The sequence below is a fragment of the Lepidochelys olivacea genome, assembly GCF_965140295.1.
Source record: "Lepidochelys olivacea isolate rLepOli2 genome assembly, chromosome: 1".
Classification (NCBI taxonomy): domain Eukaryota; kingdom Metazoa; phylum Chordata; order Testudines; family Cheloniidae; genus Lepidochelys; species Lepidochelys olivacea.
In genome coordinates this window covers 353,998,044-354,015,775 of record NC_140411.1, presented here as the reverse complement: position 1 = coordinate 354,015,775, position 17,732 = coordinate 353,998,044, and the positions used below count along the sequence as shown (strand labels likewise).

At 56.5% G+C, this 17,732-nt stretch overlaps 1 protein-coding gene across 2 annotated transcripts in view; it reads left to right on the top strand.

Annotated features, from left to right (window-relative positions):
• SHANK3 (SH3 and multiple ankyrin repeat domains 3) overlaps positions 1 to 17,732 on the top strand; it is a gene marked incomplete at its 5' end in the record, with an annotated part of 664,505 nt that overhangs the window by 609,790 nt on the left and 36,983 nt on the right. For both annotated transcript variants that reach the window (XM_084611263.1, XM_084611264.1), the window contains 4 exons: positions 919 to 999; positions 4,705 to 4,728; positions 10,510 to 10,637; positions 12,561 to 12,666. In XM_084611263.1, the coding sequence (XP_084467389.1) occupies positions 919 to 999; positions 4,705 to 4,728; positions 10,510 to 10,637; positions 12,561 to 12,666 (339 nt within the window). The remainder of the gene's footprint in view (positions 1 to 918; positions 1,000 to 4,704; positions 4,729 to 10,509; positions 10,638 to 12,560; positions 12,667 to 17,732) is intronic.

Here is a 17,732-nt window from a genome sequence, read left to right as displayed (position 1 = left end):
CCGCCCCTGTTGGGGTCTCTGATGCAGGCAGCTCGGCACCAGCCTGAAGCTCTGGTTCCCATGGTAACGCCTGAGCGTTGAATCCTGCATTGTTCCAGCCGAGCAGGCGAGGAGGAGGCACCTGAAGTGAAGAGGAAAAGCCTTCAACTCATCTCCACTCCCTGAGCCCATGGCATGGCACCTCTCTCCGGCAGAGCCACCGGCGGGCCTGGCTAGGGAGCCCCTCTCCCCAGCCCTGCCCCTCGCCACAGCGCCCACTGCTCGTGGGCTTTCCCACATGCGCCACGCGGCCCCTCAGCTTGGCACAGAGACATCCCTCTCCAGCCCTTCGCTGGGGCCCTGACACCGCCGCCAGGCCTGGATCCAGCCTGAGTTCAGAGACGGGGCGAGGTGGGCACTGGGCACTGCAGGATGGACTCCCCCCCAGGAGCTGGGGAGTGAGAGGCTGAGAGCCTGGACTCTGTCCCCCTCTCCTACCCTCCGCCCATGGCGTGCACGGAGGGGAAGCAGCCAGCCAAGCTGTTTGCCGAGTCACACAGGCAGCCAGCTGCCTGCGGGTGAATTTGAGAGAGAGGCTTTCCCAACCTGATCCTCTCCTGGCACTGCAGGGGTGCGAGCAGCCCAGGGACCATGGCTTGGACTCTCGCAGGCTGAGGGTCTGTGGTTACCTGGGCGCAGGACGCTCCCTGGCAGACCTCAGCAGTCCCAGGGCTGCCCTGTGCCCTTGGGACCCTGTGACTGGGACAATGAAGAAGTTTGCTTCCACACGCAGCCTTAATAAGATTCTGCAGCAGTGCGACTCCTCGTCCCGCGAGTACGAGGAGATCCAGGCTGTGGAGAAGAAGTGGCACCTGCACTTGGCCACTCCTCGCAAGTTCCTGGACAAGAAGTGCAAAATGCCATCTCTCTTCCTTTCAGCCCCGCCGCCTCCCAAGAGAGCCCCCAGCACCACCCTGACGCTGCGCTCCAAGTCCATGACGGCCGAGCTGGAGGAACTAGGTAAGCAAGGGGCGCGGGGGCAGACGCAGGAATGCCCAGGTGCATGAGGAGCATGCGCGGGACATGGAGAGTGCAGGGACACACCCAGCAGGAAGCCACACGTAACACACGCTTCCCTGGGGGGGGACAGGTGGGCGCTTGGAGGGACGCACGCACACTCCACACATGGAAGTTTCTGCAGGGCTTGGCCTGTGCAAAGCGTCGCTTGCCACCAGCGCAGACGCAGCCAGCAGGAGAAGAAACCCTGCGCAGAATCACCCGATCCCCGGCGTCTGCACCGCCCGTGCTCAGGGGTGGGGCCCTCTGAGAGTGCTTCCCGGCAGCCACGCATGCCCCCCGGCCTGCACACATGCTGTTCTCGGCAGCCCCCACCCCCTGTATGTGTCCAGTAGCCCAGTGTCTTCTGCCTTCCTGCCCTTCCAGGTGGAGCCCCCCCACTTCCTGGGGTCACCATGCAGCCCCCCTCCCCCCACACTTCCGGGTGTCGCCAGGGAGCCCCCCTCCCCCAGCCCTTCCGAGTGTCACCACAGACCCCCCCCCCCTTTCCCCAGTTCCTGGTGTCACCACAGATCCCCCCTTCCCTGCCTGCTTCCAGGTGCTCCAGGGAGCCCCAAGCGCTTCCCGTCTGTCCTCGTGGAGCCCTCACCTTATTCCAGGAGTTCGGACATTCCTGCAGAGCCCCCTGATCCCATGGCCACCTCCCGGCGCCCCTGCACGCACTTCCACGTGCGTCAGGGCTTCCATATGCGTACGTAGGGCACTTCCATGTGTGTCAGGGCTTCCACAGCTTGGGGATCACAGCTTGTTTCCTGTGCATAGAAATGGTCCCCTGTTCCAGGCCAGAGTCTGCCCAGTACGCTTTGCCTGCCTGGGGGTGCGCATGTCGGCTGGGCTGGCTGGCTCAGAGATGGGGCAGGGGTGTGGGCCTTTGCGGGTTCTAGAGTGGGGTGCTAGCCAGCCGCAGGCACCAGAGGTAGTGAGGAATCTCCTTACCCCCTGTGCCCTTGTGCCCCGAGTCGTGTTGCACGCCCATTTGGCATGAAGGGTGTGTGCTGTTCAGGAGCCCAGGGCTGGAACCGAGGTGCATGCTGAGCTCCGGAGCCAGGAGCTCTGGCAGAGTTGAGTGGAGGAATCTTGCACAGTACCTGCCTGCCCCAGCCCCGGCTCATCATTGCTTGGACACTGAAAAGCAGCGATGTGTCCACCGCTGCCTCTCTGAGCATCGCGCAGTGGGAGGAGAGATGCTGGGGTGGGGAGGGTCTCCCTGTACCAGCGCCTCTCTCTCGCATGGCCCTTCTCACCCAACTGTGCCCTTGGCTGGGGCTAGGCTGGCCCTAGTGCTTTTTAAACAGAACTTTGGAGTCCACGGTTTCCTTAAGCTTTTGTGTCCGGTCTCCTCATCGCTGACCTGGCTCCAGGCAGGAGCAGCCCTTCTGGGTCAGGCCCCTGCACCCTCAGGCTAGGCATCGAAATCTAGGTAATGGTGTCTGATAAGGTGTCTCTTCTGGTCACCGAAGGAAGGTCCTGACTCCTTGGTCCCGCCCCCGCCAGGGGAAGCGCTGGGTTTGAACAGTGGGCATTAGGCAGGGCCTTGGGCCAGTCCGAGTCGTCTCCTCTTTCTTGCCTTTCCTTTTGAACACGTGGGACACAGCTGCTCAGCTCAGCGGTTGGTGCTCACAGGATTGTGCCCCAGGCCTTCTGCTCTTGCAGGGCAGCTGATCAACTTGGTGCGGGCCCATGAGGGTTGTGAGTGGACACTGACAGGAAGCACGGCGCTGTGCCCACGGCAGGCCGTCATCGGAGACTGGCATGTGCACTGCCCTCGCATGTAGATGGGGACATGCCAGCCTGGGCACTCGCCCAGCAAGTCACTGTGCACACACAGGAGGGACGCATGAACGTGTACTATATGCATGTGTGAAGGCAGACACAGCTCTCCAGGCATGGGGGTGCAAACTCACAGCATGGAAAGGAAAGTCCCCAGAAAGGCAGGAATTGTCTCCCTGTGGGGGGAGATTTAGGGAGAGTCCCTGCTCTGATCTCCCTGGGGGGTCATTGACAGCCAGTCCCTCCACCAGGCCTCGGGGCAGCAGGGGAAAAGCAGACGCTCTCTTCCTCGTGTCCTGGGGCAGGTTGCCCTGTGTCTCCCTGGGGGTGGGGGGAGGAGAGTGATTATCAGCCAGGCTCTGCCCCACCTTTCTCTGGAGTGAATGGGGGGAATTAGTGGCTGGTCTCTCTCCCACCTCTCCCCAACAGTGAGGGTAATCTGCAGATTGTCGGGGTCAGTTCTCCATCACTGGCCATCTTCAGCCAGGTAGGAGGTGTATGTGAAAGCTCTGCTCTGGGAATGAGCGGGGGGCAGCCCCTTGGTGGCCTGTGCAATGCAGGAGGTCAGGCTAGGGGGTCACAATGGTCCCTGCTGGCCTGGGGATCTGTGGAGCTCCTTGCAGGGTGATGAGCAGTGAGCCCTTCCCCACAGGCTCTTGGCGTGGGAGGAGAAGAGCAGCTGGTCTCTGCCCCATGTCTCCTGGGAGTGGGGGGGTTAGCAGCTGGCATCTGCCCTGCCTGTCCTGGGGGAGTCCTTGCCCTGCAGCTAACTTGGAGAGGCATTATCGGTCAGCCCGCATCACGTCTCCCTGGGGTGGATTCAGTGGCCAGTCCCTGCCCTGTCTCCCTACGGGGTAGTTCGTAGCCAGTCTCTACCCCACGTCTTCCCAGGGGGTTAGTGGCTGGTCTCTGTCCCTCCACCTTTCCCGGGGGGTTAGCGGCTGGTCTCTGTCCCCCCACCTCTTCTGGTGGGGGTTAGCAGCTGGTCTCTGTCCCCCCACGTCTCCCGGGGTGGGTTAGGGGCTGGTCTCTGTCCCCCCACCTCACCCAGAGGGGGTTAGCGGCTGGTCTCTGTCCCCCCACCTCTCCCAGGGGGCGAGGGAGGTAGCATCTGGTCTCTCAGGTCCCTGGGTTTCACAGGTCAGTCCCTGTACCCAAGGTGAGTGCTCCTTGGGGGGTTGGGGGCGCACTCTCCTTTGCACCCTTCGAGCCGCTTGTGGGTTCTGTGGCGGGGCCATGTCAGCCCAGTGGAGAACGGTACATTCCCCATGAGCCCCTGGTGAGCAGTGGGGGCTAAAGCCTCCTCCCTCCGAGAGGCCTTTCTTGGTGTTTGTCTCCTCCAGGACTTCAGGCATCCAACCCTGTCCAGGCCTCCCTCCACTCCTCTTCTGCCATCATCTCTCCTGCTGGGCTAGTGCTGGCCATGGCCCTGTAGCCAGGCAGGGCTGGGCTCAGGTCTGCCTGGGCATGAGGGTGAGGGTGGGACATGGGAGAGTCGGCCTGGCCTTGTGTCCTATCGTGCTGTGAGTCGCAGTGCCGCACTATGGCCCTCCTGCTCCCACGAAGGGGCTGCAAAGAGCCGCATTATCGTGTGCTGGCCCCATGCTGGAGGAGTGAGCATGGACCAGGCCTCGGGGCTGTCCGAGCCCTAATACACCGCAAGCGCCATTGCAGAAACTGGGAGGTAACTGCCCGGAGAGCCACCCCTTGACTGGCCAGAGCTTAGTTCCTGCCAGGTGGGCCCAGCGTCCTCCCGGGTGTTGAGAAGCTGGGAGTGTGGGGCAGAGTTAGGGAGGGCAGCTGGCGAGGAGCGAGCGGGACAGGGAGCAGGGACTGTGCATGCCATTCATGTCCTGTGTTTTGTTTCTTGATTCCAAGCCTCGATGCGGAGGAGAAAAGGGGGTGAGTGAAACTGTACAGCCTGGGGGCTCTTCCCATCCCTGCCAAACCCCACAACGTTCCTGGCCTTCATCCTCAAGAAACCCCTTACACCTCCCTTCAGAAAGTGGGTCAGGGCTAAGTGCACCCCAGGAAATCCCCGAATGAGCGCAGATCTCAGCAGAGCTGAGGTTCCCATGCCCGATAACAGAGCAGAGTGCAGCTGCAGAGGTGACTAGCCTCTTGACCAGATGCTCAGAGTGGGGAATTCCCTTGTCAACTAGAGTCCCAGAATCCCAGGCCCTGGTCCTTCCCTGCTTTCTATCCTTCACGCTGCACAGGGTGGGGTAAAGCTGATGGCCACAATCCTCCATTGGCTTCAGTTTGCTTCGTGCCTGTGCCCCACTGAAAGCAGCCCCTGCATAGGGGGTCATTGGGTGCTACCCCGTCCTGGCCCCTGGAACTCACAGCTAGATGAAGTAATGACAACTAACCTGGCCACGCTCACTACTAGGTGCAAACCCTCGCCTTGCCTATGTAGACAGGTCAGCGGGGCGAGGCTGATCCTGTCCCATGGTGCTGTGTTTCTGTGCGCTGATACCCTGAGCCCTGGCCGGAGGCAGGCACCAGGCGTGTGCTGGAGCAGGCGGGCGTCACAGAATCCCCAGCTTTTCTGGAAGTTTGGTGCCAGCTGTACTGGTCAGAGGCAAAACTCTGCTGGTGCTGGTGCAGGAATGTAGAGCACCCTGATGAGGGCACCCCCTCTCCTTCCCTGCGAGGGAAGGGCAAACCAGGCACCAGGGAGACACCCAGTCTCGGTCACAAGGCCATAAATTGAGGAGCGCCCTTGGGTAGCCTCCCTGACTTTCAGCACAGCCAGAGAGGAAGAGGGGATGGGCAGGGAGGGAGGGGCCCATTTAAGGGGGCTCGCTGGGGGGAAAATGAGGACATGGAAATAGCTGTTGAGTGATGCTCAGCTCTGTCAGGCTGGGGAATTGTCCCTGTAGGCAGGAGGGGTGAGCCCGTCTCCTGGGATCTCCATAGAACTAGCTGGGGGGCTGCTTTGGTGGACGCTCTCTGCTGCAAGGCACACGCTAGCCGTGACTTCATGGGGCTTTTCTAGCTCGTGCCAGGGCCCCGCAGAGGCATGTGGCTGTTAGCGTCAGTTCTCTCCTCCCACTCTCGTGGCCCCACTGAACGGTCATTCATTACCGGAGGTTTGGAAAGACGATTGTGATGTTTCCCGGGCACCAGGCCCGCGAGGCACCTCGCTACCCCCTGCTCTTAACTTCAGGGAGCCTCGGCTGTGCCGGCCAGTGGTCAACTCCCCGACCCCACTGGCAGCACAAGCACTTCCCTCCCAGCCCACGCGGCACCACTGTCCCCTGCAGGCTACCGCCAGGCAGTCTTCCCCCCCAAGTGCTCCGAGCAGCCCCCTGCTCTGCCCATGGGCCACTCACGGAATTGCCAGGCCTGCTGTTCCCAAAGGAACAGTACCCAGCAGCTTAAGCCGGACACCTTGGACCACGGCCCCGCTTACCACACAGCATCTGCGTTACGTTTATTTAACAAAGACCAAAGTTGTCTGGTGGCAAAGGGAATATTGGAAACGAAGGGTTACATAGAAACAAAACTGTCACACGTACTCTAGAGCCTGCGCTCAGCACACAAGCTGCCTGCTTGTCCAGGAAGGTCCTGCTCACCCCAAAGGCCTTCTCATAGTGTCTTCACCAGGATGGCTGAGACCCTTCCTTCCTGGGCCCAAACCCCATGGAAGCTTGCCCTCCCCCCCAATGAAGGGAGCCAGCGTGTCTTTCTGCACCCCCAGATATATCAGCCCAGACCTTTGAGCTTCACCTAAAAGCAGGGTACCCTGCCTCCTGCTGTTTACATCTTCCTGTTCATTTTCCTCCCAAAGACCCCCATTTGACTCAGTGAGAGAACAGATTTCTATTGTAAGCCACACAATATGCTTTGGTTAGCCAGGGAGATGTGTGACCCCTTCTTGAGACGCCTGTCTCAAAGCACACAGCCTCCGAGAGACTTGCTGTTAACTCCAAAGCCTCAGGAACAGAGTTTCCAGGAGATATACAGATCTCCTTACGTATTGCCTGCACACGTTCCACAAAGATAAAGCCTTGTGTGGGACTGTTTTTTTAGCCCCGCTCCTGTCCCGCCCGCAGTCCCCGCTCCCACTCCCCCTCGCTCCTGTCCCACCCACAATCCCCATTCCCACTCCCCCTCGCTCCTGCCCACAATCCCCAACTCCCACTCCCCCTCGCTCCCGCCCACAATCCCCAACTCCCACTCCCCCTCGCTCCCGCCCCACCCGCAGTCCCCGCTCCCACTCCCCCTCGCTCCTGACCCACCCACAATCCCCACTCCCCCTCGCTCCCGCCCTGCCCACAATCCCCACTCCCACTCCCCCTCGCTCCCGCCCACAATCCCCAACTCCCACTCCCCCTCGCTCCCGCCCCACCCGCAATCCCCAACTCCCACTCCCCCTCGCTCCCGCCCCACCCACAATCCCCAACTCCCACTCCCCCTTGCTCCTGCCCCGCCCGCAGTCCCCGCTCCCACTCCCCCTCACTCCCGCCCTGCCCACAATCCCCACTCCCACTCCCCCTCGCTCCTGCCCACAATCCCCAACTCCCACTCCCCCTCGCTCCCGCCCCACCTGCAATCCCCAACTCCCACTCCCCCTTGCTCCTGCCCCGCCCGCAATCCCCGCTCTCACTCCCCCTTGCTCCTGCCCTGCCCACAATCCCCAACTCCTACTCCCCCTCGTTCCCACCCCGCCTGCAATCCCCGCTCCCACTCCTCCTCGCTCCCGCCCACAATCCACACTCCCACTCCTCCTCGCTCCTGTCCCGCCCACAAATTCCCACTGCCACTCCTCCTCGCTCCTGCATTGTTTCTTACATTTTTATCCCACTCTCACCCGCAAAAACCTTAGATCCCACAAGAGAGACAGATTCCCCCATACTACTAAAAAAACAAAAACAAAACCACCCAAACCAGTCGGTTAATATGTTTGATATCTAAATGAAATTCAAACACAATTTTTACCACTAAAAGAATAAAACAAATCTTGCATAAACCATGTAAAAAAATACTTTAACTCCTGTTATAATAGACATCAAATCGCTTTTTATCCCTCGCTTAAATTTAAGTAGTAAACCCTTTATTTGAAAAACAAAGACAAACTTGCTTTCCATTTCCATTGCTGAAATTCGGTTTGTGACAAACTGACAAGAAATTTAGTGTTTTCCCAGAAATTACCGCAGGCTGGGGGTTTTGCCCACCCAGTCCTGCCTCCAACAAAGTCCATTTTATCTGCTCCTGCTCTTATGGAAGTGGGTCCTGCAGGATCCCAGTCCCACTGGAGGGCTCTCCAGCCCAGCTTCAGGCGAGAGCTTACCTGACACTTCAGTGAACCAGAGTGTACGTACCAGAGCCCGGGGAGCCCGGTGACCCTCTGCCACTTGCCATCAAGAGGCCCTTGGGTCACAGCGACAAAGCCCGGACGTGAATCGGGCTTTCCAGGTGGGAGTGCCCAGGGCGCAGGGCCTGACTGTTCTGTCGCTCGTGTCATCAGTCCCCAGGATTGTGCCCTCACAGGTACCAGGGATGATGGCTGATGTGGCACATTCCCAATCTCCTCAATTCAGCAGAGAATTTAGCGCATGGCCCGTCCTCTCCTGCTGTCTTCCTGGTGCTCCGCTTTGTGCAGCCATAGAGGGGGCACTTGCTCTCCAAGGCCCTGGATCCTGTCCACTGGCCAGCCCTGCAAATGGTTTGGCTCATGCCCAGGAGGGGACAGTGGAGAGCCACCTGGGCTCAGTGGGTGGGGTTGTGCACAGATGTGGGGCTGTGGCTGTCGAGATGGGCACAGCGCCTGGTCCTGGCTCTCCCCACATGAGCTCACAGGAACTCCAGCCGTACCAGCACGGGGAGAGAGGAGCTAAATCAGACTTCTGCTGCCGTCTTCTGGGGTGGGCCGCCCTCCTCCACCGGCTCGCCCAGGCCAAGTCCTTGGCTTTCAGATGTTCTGGAGCCACTTTGTCCACCACTCCAGAGAGGCATTGCACATGGCCAGTGCCTCCCGTCCCATGAGTCTCTGGCTCCTGACTGCTCTATACAGCTGTCAGGCAGTGGCGCCAGGGGTCTGCCCCAGAGAGGGTTTGCAGGTGGGTGGCCAGCTCAGCAGGGATCTAGTAGCTCCTAAAGTTTCCACCCCTAGGGAAACCTAGAGCAGTGGTCCCCAAACTTTTCAGGGTCATGCCCCTGTTACCCCAGTCTGTGCCTCCCCACAAGCTGGGTCTGGGAGCGGAGCAGTGGCTCCAGTGGGCGGGGGGAGGATGCAGACTGGAAAGGGGGCCAAGGCTGGACACAGCTGGAAGTGGGAGCAGAGCTCCGCCCAGGGGCTGAGGCTAGAAGCCAGAGCCACAGGCGTGGGGCCAGGAGCCTGGGCACGGGGCCAGGAGCAGAGCTGGGTGGCACTCCTTCCTGCCCCACTGGGGGCTGGTCCGGGCCCCAGCCATGCTCCCCCAAATGGGGTACACCCCACAGTTTGGGGACCTCTGACCTCAAGGCTCTGTGCCATGGAGGCACAGCAATGCTCACTGGGGGAGCGTGAGGTCTAAAGTGCAGCGACACGCTGTGCAGGAACTCACCTGCGTGGCCCCTGCTGGTGCAAACGTACCGCAGTGCTGATTCGCACGTCGATGGTGCAGTCGGCTGCGCCAGGCAGACAAGCCCTTGGGGACAGCTGCTTTCATGGAGCGATGGCAGTCTCCCCGAGTCAAGGCTGTGAGTAGCTTTCAGGCAGACTCAGTCTGAAGCTCTCTGCCTGAGGTGGCAGGTGTGGTCGCCGCTGGCAGAGGATTCATGGGTTTGATTGCTGTCACGGGCCCCACTGCAGACTGGAGTGCTGGATATTTGAGGGGTTTTCAAGTTTTCTCATTTTTTCCCCGTCTTAAAGCAAAAACGATTGGCCTAGCAATGCCAAACGTGGCTCGTTCTGCTGTCCCCAGTGAGCACTGCTGCCTTTGCCCAGCCGGTACAATCACTCTGGAGCTCTTCCATGTGCTTCTCTTGAACCTCTGAGATGTCTGTGTTCTTTATAGACGCTGCAGCTGTGACATTCCAAACTCTCCGCGTTTCCTAAAGCTTCTGTTTGGCTCGCCAGGCTTACAGGGTTTAGGACTTGAGCAGCCACAGATTGGAGGCGTAGAGGCCCACGTTCAACAGCCAGGCTGGACAGAGTCTAGACATTTGTACATGCCTTATGGGCGCTGGCCGAGCCTGACAGCCACCTGGACAGTCATTCTTTTCAGGAGACATATTTCAAAAATTGAAAGTATTTCCTAGAGTAGACAAAGGGCATCACTGGGAATGTAGGGAAAGGAACTGCAGCAACACGTGGCAGTTAAAAACGCAACCCAACCCGGATGTTGGCCAGCCAGAAATTGTAAACTAGGTGAAACTTTAGAAGTTCCTGTTGTTTGGAAGGGCAGCAATACAGACATGGCCTGGGCAGTGAGTGACGGAATGGGGCTGCTTCCCTCAGGATGGCACATACTGGCTAATGCGGCACTCACACCTGAGCCCGTACCTGGATGTAATGTAAGCAAATGATGGGGGTAGGGGCTTCGTTAGGATTGCAGGACTTAGTGCGAAGGAGGAGAGTGAACAGCAGCTGCCACAAACTCAGTCTCCACCCGATCTGTGGCCCATCCCCAAGTGCAGAGTTCAGCCTGTCCCCTGCCACACACTGATTTGGCTTTATGTCTGAATTTCCAGAGAAACTGGATGAGATCTTGGCAGCAGCTGAGCCCTCGCTGAGAGCAGACATTGTCGAAGCAGATTCCAGGGCAGCCACTGTGAAGCAACGACCCACGAGCCGGCGCATCACGCCCGCGGAGATCAGTGTGAGAGAGGAGGGCGTCTGGGCATGGGAGGGGGTTCTGCTTACTGGCGTCCAGCAAGGACGGCAAGTGTTATAACAAGCATCTAGCTGTGGGGCAGCAAACAGCAAGGGTACAAAGGAGCCAGAGCAGGGAGACGTTTTCTTGGGATGGAATGGGGGGGGGTAGGTTAGCTGAGAGGACATTGGTCAGCATAGTGAGTGGAGGGAGGCCAAAGAGGTTGCAGGAGAGAGGGGGATGGGAGATGGGGCAGTGGGCTCATGGGGGGATGCTAGAGAGATTGCAGTGGGGAGGGAGATGGGGGAGCAGATGGAGTAGGGGGGTCGTGGAGTGCAGAGGGGAGGCCAGAGGTTGCAGGGGAGATGGGAGGCCAGAGGTTGCAGGGGAGATGGGGGAGCAGAGGGGAGGCCAGAGGTTGCAGGGGAGATGGGGGAGCAGAGGGGAGGCCAGAGGTTGCAGGGGAGATGGGGGAGCAGAGGGGAGGCCAGAGAGGTTGCAGGGGAGATGGGGGCCAGAGGGGAGGCCAGAGGTTGCAGGGGAGATGGGGGGGCAGAGGGGAGGCCAGAAGGGTTGCAGGGGAGATGGGGGAGGAGAGGGGAGGCCAGAGGGTTTGCAGGAGAGATGGGGGGACAGAGGGGAGGCCAGAGGTTGCAGGGGAGATGGGGGAGCAGAGGGGAGGCCAGAGAGGTTGGAGGGAAGATGGGGGGGCAGAGGGGAGGTCAGAGGTTGCAGGGGAGATGGGGGAGCAGAGGGGAGGCCAGAGAGGTTGCAGGGAAGATGGGGGAGCAGAGGGGAGGCCAGAGGTTGCAAGGGAAATGGGGGAGCAGTGGGGAGGTCAAAGGTTGCAGGGGAGATGGGGGGCCAGAGAGGTTGCAGGGTCAATGGGGGGCCAGAGGGGAGGACAGAGAAGTTGCAGGGGAGATGGGGGGCCAGAGAGGTTGCAGGGGAGATGGGGGACCAGAAGGGTTGCAGGGGGTCATGTCCAGGGCGATATCGAGAAGGCCAGTGGCCATGCTGGGTGTGACGGGGAGATGGACGGTGAGGCGGTGCAGGTGGCAGGGAGGACAGTGCTCCAGGTCTGTCCGGCGTGAGAGCGCAGGCTGGCTGCAGCATGTCAGGGCACCTGGGGGTTGAGTCTGGGATTTCGGGAAGATGATAAAGGAGGGAAGACAGTCCGAGAGGTGATTGGAGCAGGACTCAGGCTCCGGAGGACTCAGTGAGGACTCCGGGTCCGGAGATGAGGCAGGACAGATCATTGGGGCTAGTGGAGGACTCCGGATAAAAGAAGGGCAAGAGAGAAGTCTGAAGCCTGAGGCGGTTTTAGACAGAGGATCTCCGAGGCTGGAGCAGACAGAGACGTGGCTGAGGCGCTGGGGAAGTGCCATGTACCGTCACTGCAGGGTGAGGTGTTGCAGTGCAGCAGTGAAATGGGCACGTGGGAGGGAGGCGCGGCTAATGGCCGAGGGTTTTGAGACGTCCTTGAGGGAGAAGAGAGTCAGAGACAGAGGTCGGGGGTGCGGGGGAGAGTGGGCCCCTGAGGCTGTGAGCTTTGCGCCGTACATTTGCTATAAGCTCTACGGATGCGGCTTATTTCCATTACACTCCAGGGACCGCAGCCTGCTCCCAGTGAAATCAGTGAGGCTTTGGCTGTTGGCCTCAATGGGAGCCAAGAGGGAAGGCGACGCAGCTCCCCTGGACTGTTACGTTAGCGAATGCTCGCCACCCCATGCTGTATGAAGGCCCCGCTGCGCAGGGCACTGCACACACAGCAAGAGACGGGCCTTGCCCAGAGTTCAGGCCTGACCTCAGTGCCCACTCGTCCTTCACACCACGGAGCAGAGTGGGACAGTGCTGAGGTTGAAGTTTTGTTTCTGTTCGGTGGAGTCCGGTGTCAGAGTGACGTTCCCATCTTTGTTTCTTTCCTAGTCACTATTCGAACGCCAGGGAATGGCAGCTCACTCGGGAGTTCTCCCAGGGGCCGAGAAACCCCACGTGTCCCTACGCAAAGGAATGCCCCGGACAAAATCTGTAGGTAAGGCAAACTGCAGGACGGTCCGTTCTTAGAGACAGGGTGAGCTCTGGGAAGGGTCTGCTGCAGAACACGAGAGGTTCACGAGCCAGCAGGTTCACGAGCCAGCACGAGAGGTTCACGAGCCACTCCTCCAGCACCTTCCATCCCAGGAGCTCGACAGCCTGGTCAGATACTAATGACAGAGCTCACACCCCTGGAGGAGGTCGGAAAATATCAGCATCCCGTTCCCCAGGAAGCCAGGCCCAGGAGTGAAATGGCTGTGTGGTACAGCTCAGTCCGAAGGGCCCAGGGCCAAGTCCGAAGGGCCCAGGGCCAGGCCCGAAGCCCTGTTGTGCTACAAGGACGTTACTGTGAGGCTAAAAGAGGAGTTGCTCCTGCTGGCGCTGAAAGGGCTGTCACATCTCATGTCTGCTGTGGATTGGCGCAGAGGGGGACCTGTAACCCACACGCACCCTGGTCCAGAGAGCATCCAGTCCAGATCAGTGATCCCCAAATTTCCAAGGGTTGTGCCCCTCCAACTCCTGTCCACACCCCTCCCTGGAGCCGGGGCCGTAGCCTGGAGGGTGGGGACACGGATGGGGTAAGCAGGCCAAGGCTGGGGCTGCAGCTGTGGGGGGTCTGGGGCCAGGAGCAGGACTGCACCCAGGGGCCAAGGCTGGGGGCGAGGACAGATCCACAGATGGGCTGTGGTGAGGGCTGGCAACCGGACCCGTGACCAGGTGCAGCTCTGTTCCTGGTCTCCCCCAGCCTCGGCCCCAGGCCGGAAACAGAGCCAGGGCCAGCAGCTAAAGCTCTGGGCCGGTGCAGGGCTGGGAGTGGAGCCATGCCAAGGCTGGGCACAGGGCCAGGAGCTGGGGATGCGGCTGGGGGACGGATCAGAGCAGAGCTGGTGGTGGGGAGGGGCTGGGTAGCGCTCCCTCCTTGCCCCCTGAGAGGGCTGGCCCGGGCCCTTCTGTCCCCCCCCAGATGTTCCTCCAGCCCCAGAGTTTGGAGACCTCTGGTCTACATAGAGACCAAAGCAGGCTCTGGCTGAGGGGTACGACTCAGGAGCTAAGTGATCCAGGTGGTGGCAGGAGAAGCATGTCAATTCCATGTCTGTTTTTGTCTTTTTCTCTGGAATTATGAATATATTTGTTTATTTCTGTGCTAAACCCTTAGTTTTTGGGACTTGGGGGCAGTCAGGTTTGGAGTGGGGGAGAGGAGGGGTTGTTGGATAAGAGAGAGAAGCTGAGGGAGAAGGAGGTAGAAAGGAGAGAGAGGAGAGTAGTGGGTACCATATAACAGGTACCTACAATAACCTGGATCCATCCCTGTGACTAGGGACAAGAGAGAAAGTCAAGTCTCTCTTACCAGCACTCCTGTGTGTTACATCCTGATGTATATGCAGCCAGAAGAAAACATGCTCTTTGGCAAAAATGGGAGCAAATGAACGACCGGAACCTCCCAGTCAGGAAAGGAGCCTGGCAGAAAATTGAAGGATGTGGTCGCAGGACTCCCAGATCCTCCTGGAGGCAAGTTACATTGCAAAGAAGTCCGATGGTGCAATCCTGCCTGGTGCTCTGTGTGGCTGTTCAACAGGCAGAGAGAATCTACAGCACACCCTCGTGGAGGCATGAAGAGGAGTGCAGATTGCTAGACAGAGCCATTCACATATGTCAGATACCCTGTGTTCCACCCCAGAGTGTCACGCAGGAAGGTCTCGTTTTCTTTACCAGGAACCAGCTACTCAGTGAGACCGTTGGCCATTATGTTTCCGACCTGTGTAATACACTAAGGCATATGAATATGAGCAATTAAATAGTGGACCAATTGGAGACTGAGTTATTGTGATTTAACAACTAGGTCAAAGCAAGGTTATTGCAAGAAGTGGACTTGCCTTTGCCAGAAACAGGAGATATTTACAGGACTAGTGAAAACTGCTTTTCACCGGAAAGTGGTAACAAGCGGAGAATGACCTGCAGTATATCCAGGTTAAACACACACAGCATGGTACAAGGACAGAATACAGAGACCAGATTTGTTTGCAGTAAATGTGGAAGCAATCACAACACTGTGCTAAGTATCCAGTGTGCAGGGGGTGCAGTGCAAAGCATTCAGTGAAAGCAGCCATGTTACCAAAGTATAGCTGAGCCCGAATTGCAAAGAAATACAAAATAAGTTCATGAGCATACAGCCGAAGGACAAAGCGATGATGATGATGAAGAAGAAGAAGAAGAAGATGAAGCAGAAAACAGAATTCTTGGTTGGGTCCCATAAGAGATTTACAAGGCAAGATTCTACAACTGATGGGGGTTATTCAGCACGGGAAATAAATGAATAAAAAGTAAACTTCAAAATAGATCCTGGAGCTGAGTGCAACATAATCACAACAAGCTTATACAGAATTAATTGTGACTGCCCAATGTTAAAATTAAAAAATGTGCTTCTTTCATTTAATGGACATGAAATTAGCCCCCGTGGCAATGCCTCAGGGGAATGTTTATATAAGAACAGCTTTCAGAGTAGCAGCCGTGTTAGTCTGTATTCGCAAAAAGAAAAGGAGGACTTGTGGCACCTTAGAGACTAACCAATTTATTTGAGCATAAGCTGTAGCTCATGAAAGCTCATGCTCAAATAAATTGGTTAGTCTCTAAGGTGCCACAAGTCCTCCTTTTCTTTTTATATAAGAACAGGTTACACGTGTTCTCATGCGGGCTTAAGCTGAAGAGCAGTATGCAAATACGGATGATCAAATGTGTATACAACTTGTCTTCAAAACAGGATGCCACAGATATCTAAGAATTGGTTGAGGTGTTTAATGGATGGGTATGCAATAAGGATATAATACATCACGTTAGCGTAGATCCTAAAGTGCCACCAGAAATACAGGTATGAAGTACCATTAGCACTGAGAAAGTGTAAAAGCTGAACTTGAATGGATGGTAAAATAAGATATTGGAAGCAAATACAGGCACCAGCTGACTGGGCTAAGAGTATGATCACCATAATAAACCAAACAAGCCAAGGATTTGCATAGATCCAAAAGATTGGAATAAGGCCAGGTGAGATGCAGCACCATGAGAGGAGGCCACAGCAAGGCTTAAGCATGCAAGAGTATTTTCAGTTTTGAATGCAAGCCAAGACTTTTAGCAGGTCTGACTCGATAAAGGAAGTGCAGAAGTCTGAGCCACCAACTCGCCTTTTGGTAGATACATGTTTAGATTACTTCCTTTTGGGGTTGCCTCACCACCTGAGGAGACCAAAGCATAATGCCTCAGATCTCTGGGGATCTGGGTGGGGTGGAAGTGCTTGCTGATTGGCTGATTTGGGGAAAGAAAGATCAGTAATACACTGAAAGACTGTAAGGTTCTGCTCTGTGCCAAAGAAAAGCTATTTAAAGTGAAGAGAAACAAATACCAGACGGGGCTAAATCTGAGCACAACTGAATAGGAACGTAAGAGCCGCCACACTGGGTCAGACAAAGGTCCATCTAGCCCAGTATCCTGTCTTCCAACAGTGGCCAGTGCCAGGTGCTTCAGAGGGAATAAACAGAACAGGGAATCATCAAGTGGTCCATTCCTTGTCCACTCCCAGCTTCTGGCAAACAGAGGCTAGGGACACCCAGAGCATGGGGTTGCATCCCTGACCATCTTAGCTAATAGCCATTGATGAACCTACACTCCTTGAGTACAAGCCAAGAAGGATGAAGGCAGTTGTACAAATGGAAAGGTCCTCAAAACGGGGGTCGTACAGAGATTCCTATGCACGTTCACACATCTAAGCTAGTTCATCCCTAATACGTCACAGTGAAGTGCTCCATTCAGAATGCTGCTTGAGGACAGTACAGAATGGTCCAGGGATGCCTGGCAAGAGGAAAGTTTTGGGGAATTAAAAGCAAGTTGGCAAAGAAGCACTGGTACTGGAATACTGTGAGATTCAAGATGGGTAAGGTAATACTTTTTATTGGACCAACTTCTTCTGTTGAAAGAGACAAGCTTCCAAGCTACATAAAGCTCTTCTTCAGAGCCGAAGATCTTTGCTGATGCAAACTTAAATGGGTTCGGGACAGTCCTGCAAAATGGTCACCCGGAGGCGGATGCTTTCAAACCACTGACACACACATGTTCACACTGAAAGAGAAATGCTAGCCATTGGTTCTGGTGTGAGCTGTTTTGTGAAAATGCTTATGGCTAGTAATTGTTCGAGATAGGATCAGGTCATAGGCAGCTGGGAAATGTTGTAAAAATCATTGTGCAAAGCACCACCCAGACTCAATAAGTGATCATAAAACTGCAAAAACACGCATTAAAAATGAAATACAGACCCAGAAAGGAGCTCTGTATAGCAGACATGCTTTCAAGAGTGCCTGTAAATAGGGAAAGCAGAGAATTGCAGAAAGAGGACCTAGAAAGAGGATTTGTGTGTTTCAGACATCTGAGGCATCTTTTCATAAGCCTAGAGTTTGAGTTCTCTGGGACAACGACTGTCCTGTTTGTACAGTGCCTAGGACAATGAGGCCCTGAGACCTAGTCAGGGCTCCTGGCACTACTGTCATACCAGAGATAATACACACAACATGAGGTTGGAAATGCTAAATATGATCTGCACCACTCACCTGGGCCTGGAGAAGTTTGAGCAGAGATGTCCAATTCTGGCCTGTCATGGGGACAGCTATCAAAAATATGGTATCTGAGTGTGAGCAGATACAAGGAGTGAAGCCACACGTGATTCCCAATCATCCTTAGTCCAAGGCTGGCACAGATGTATTTGAATTAAATAGGAATAATACTTTGTATTAGTGAACTGCTACTCAGATTTGTGTGAATTCAGCTGTTCCACGGCTCATTGAGTAGCAGTGTGTGCTGGCAATCACAGGGGCCTCACCATGGAATTCCAAGTGAGCTAGTAAGAGCTATTAGACCACCAGTTCAGAAGTGTCTTATTTCAGAAATTCTCTTTGATCTCTCAGTCCAAGCCCACCCTGACAAGCCCATGCCATGCACAGGCAAACATGTTAGTGGAAAAAACAGTACAAAGAGCAACGAACTTGTTGATCAATAAAGAACCCTGGTGATTTCAAGGGATGC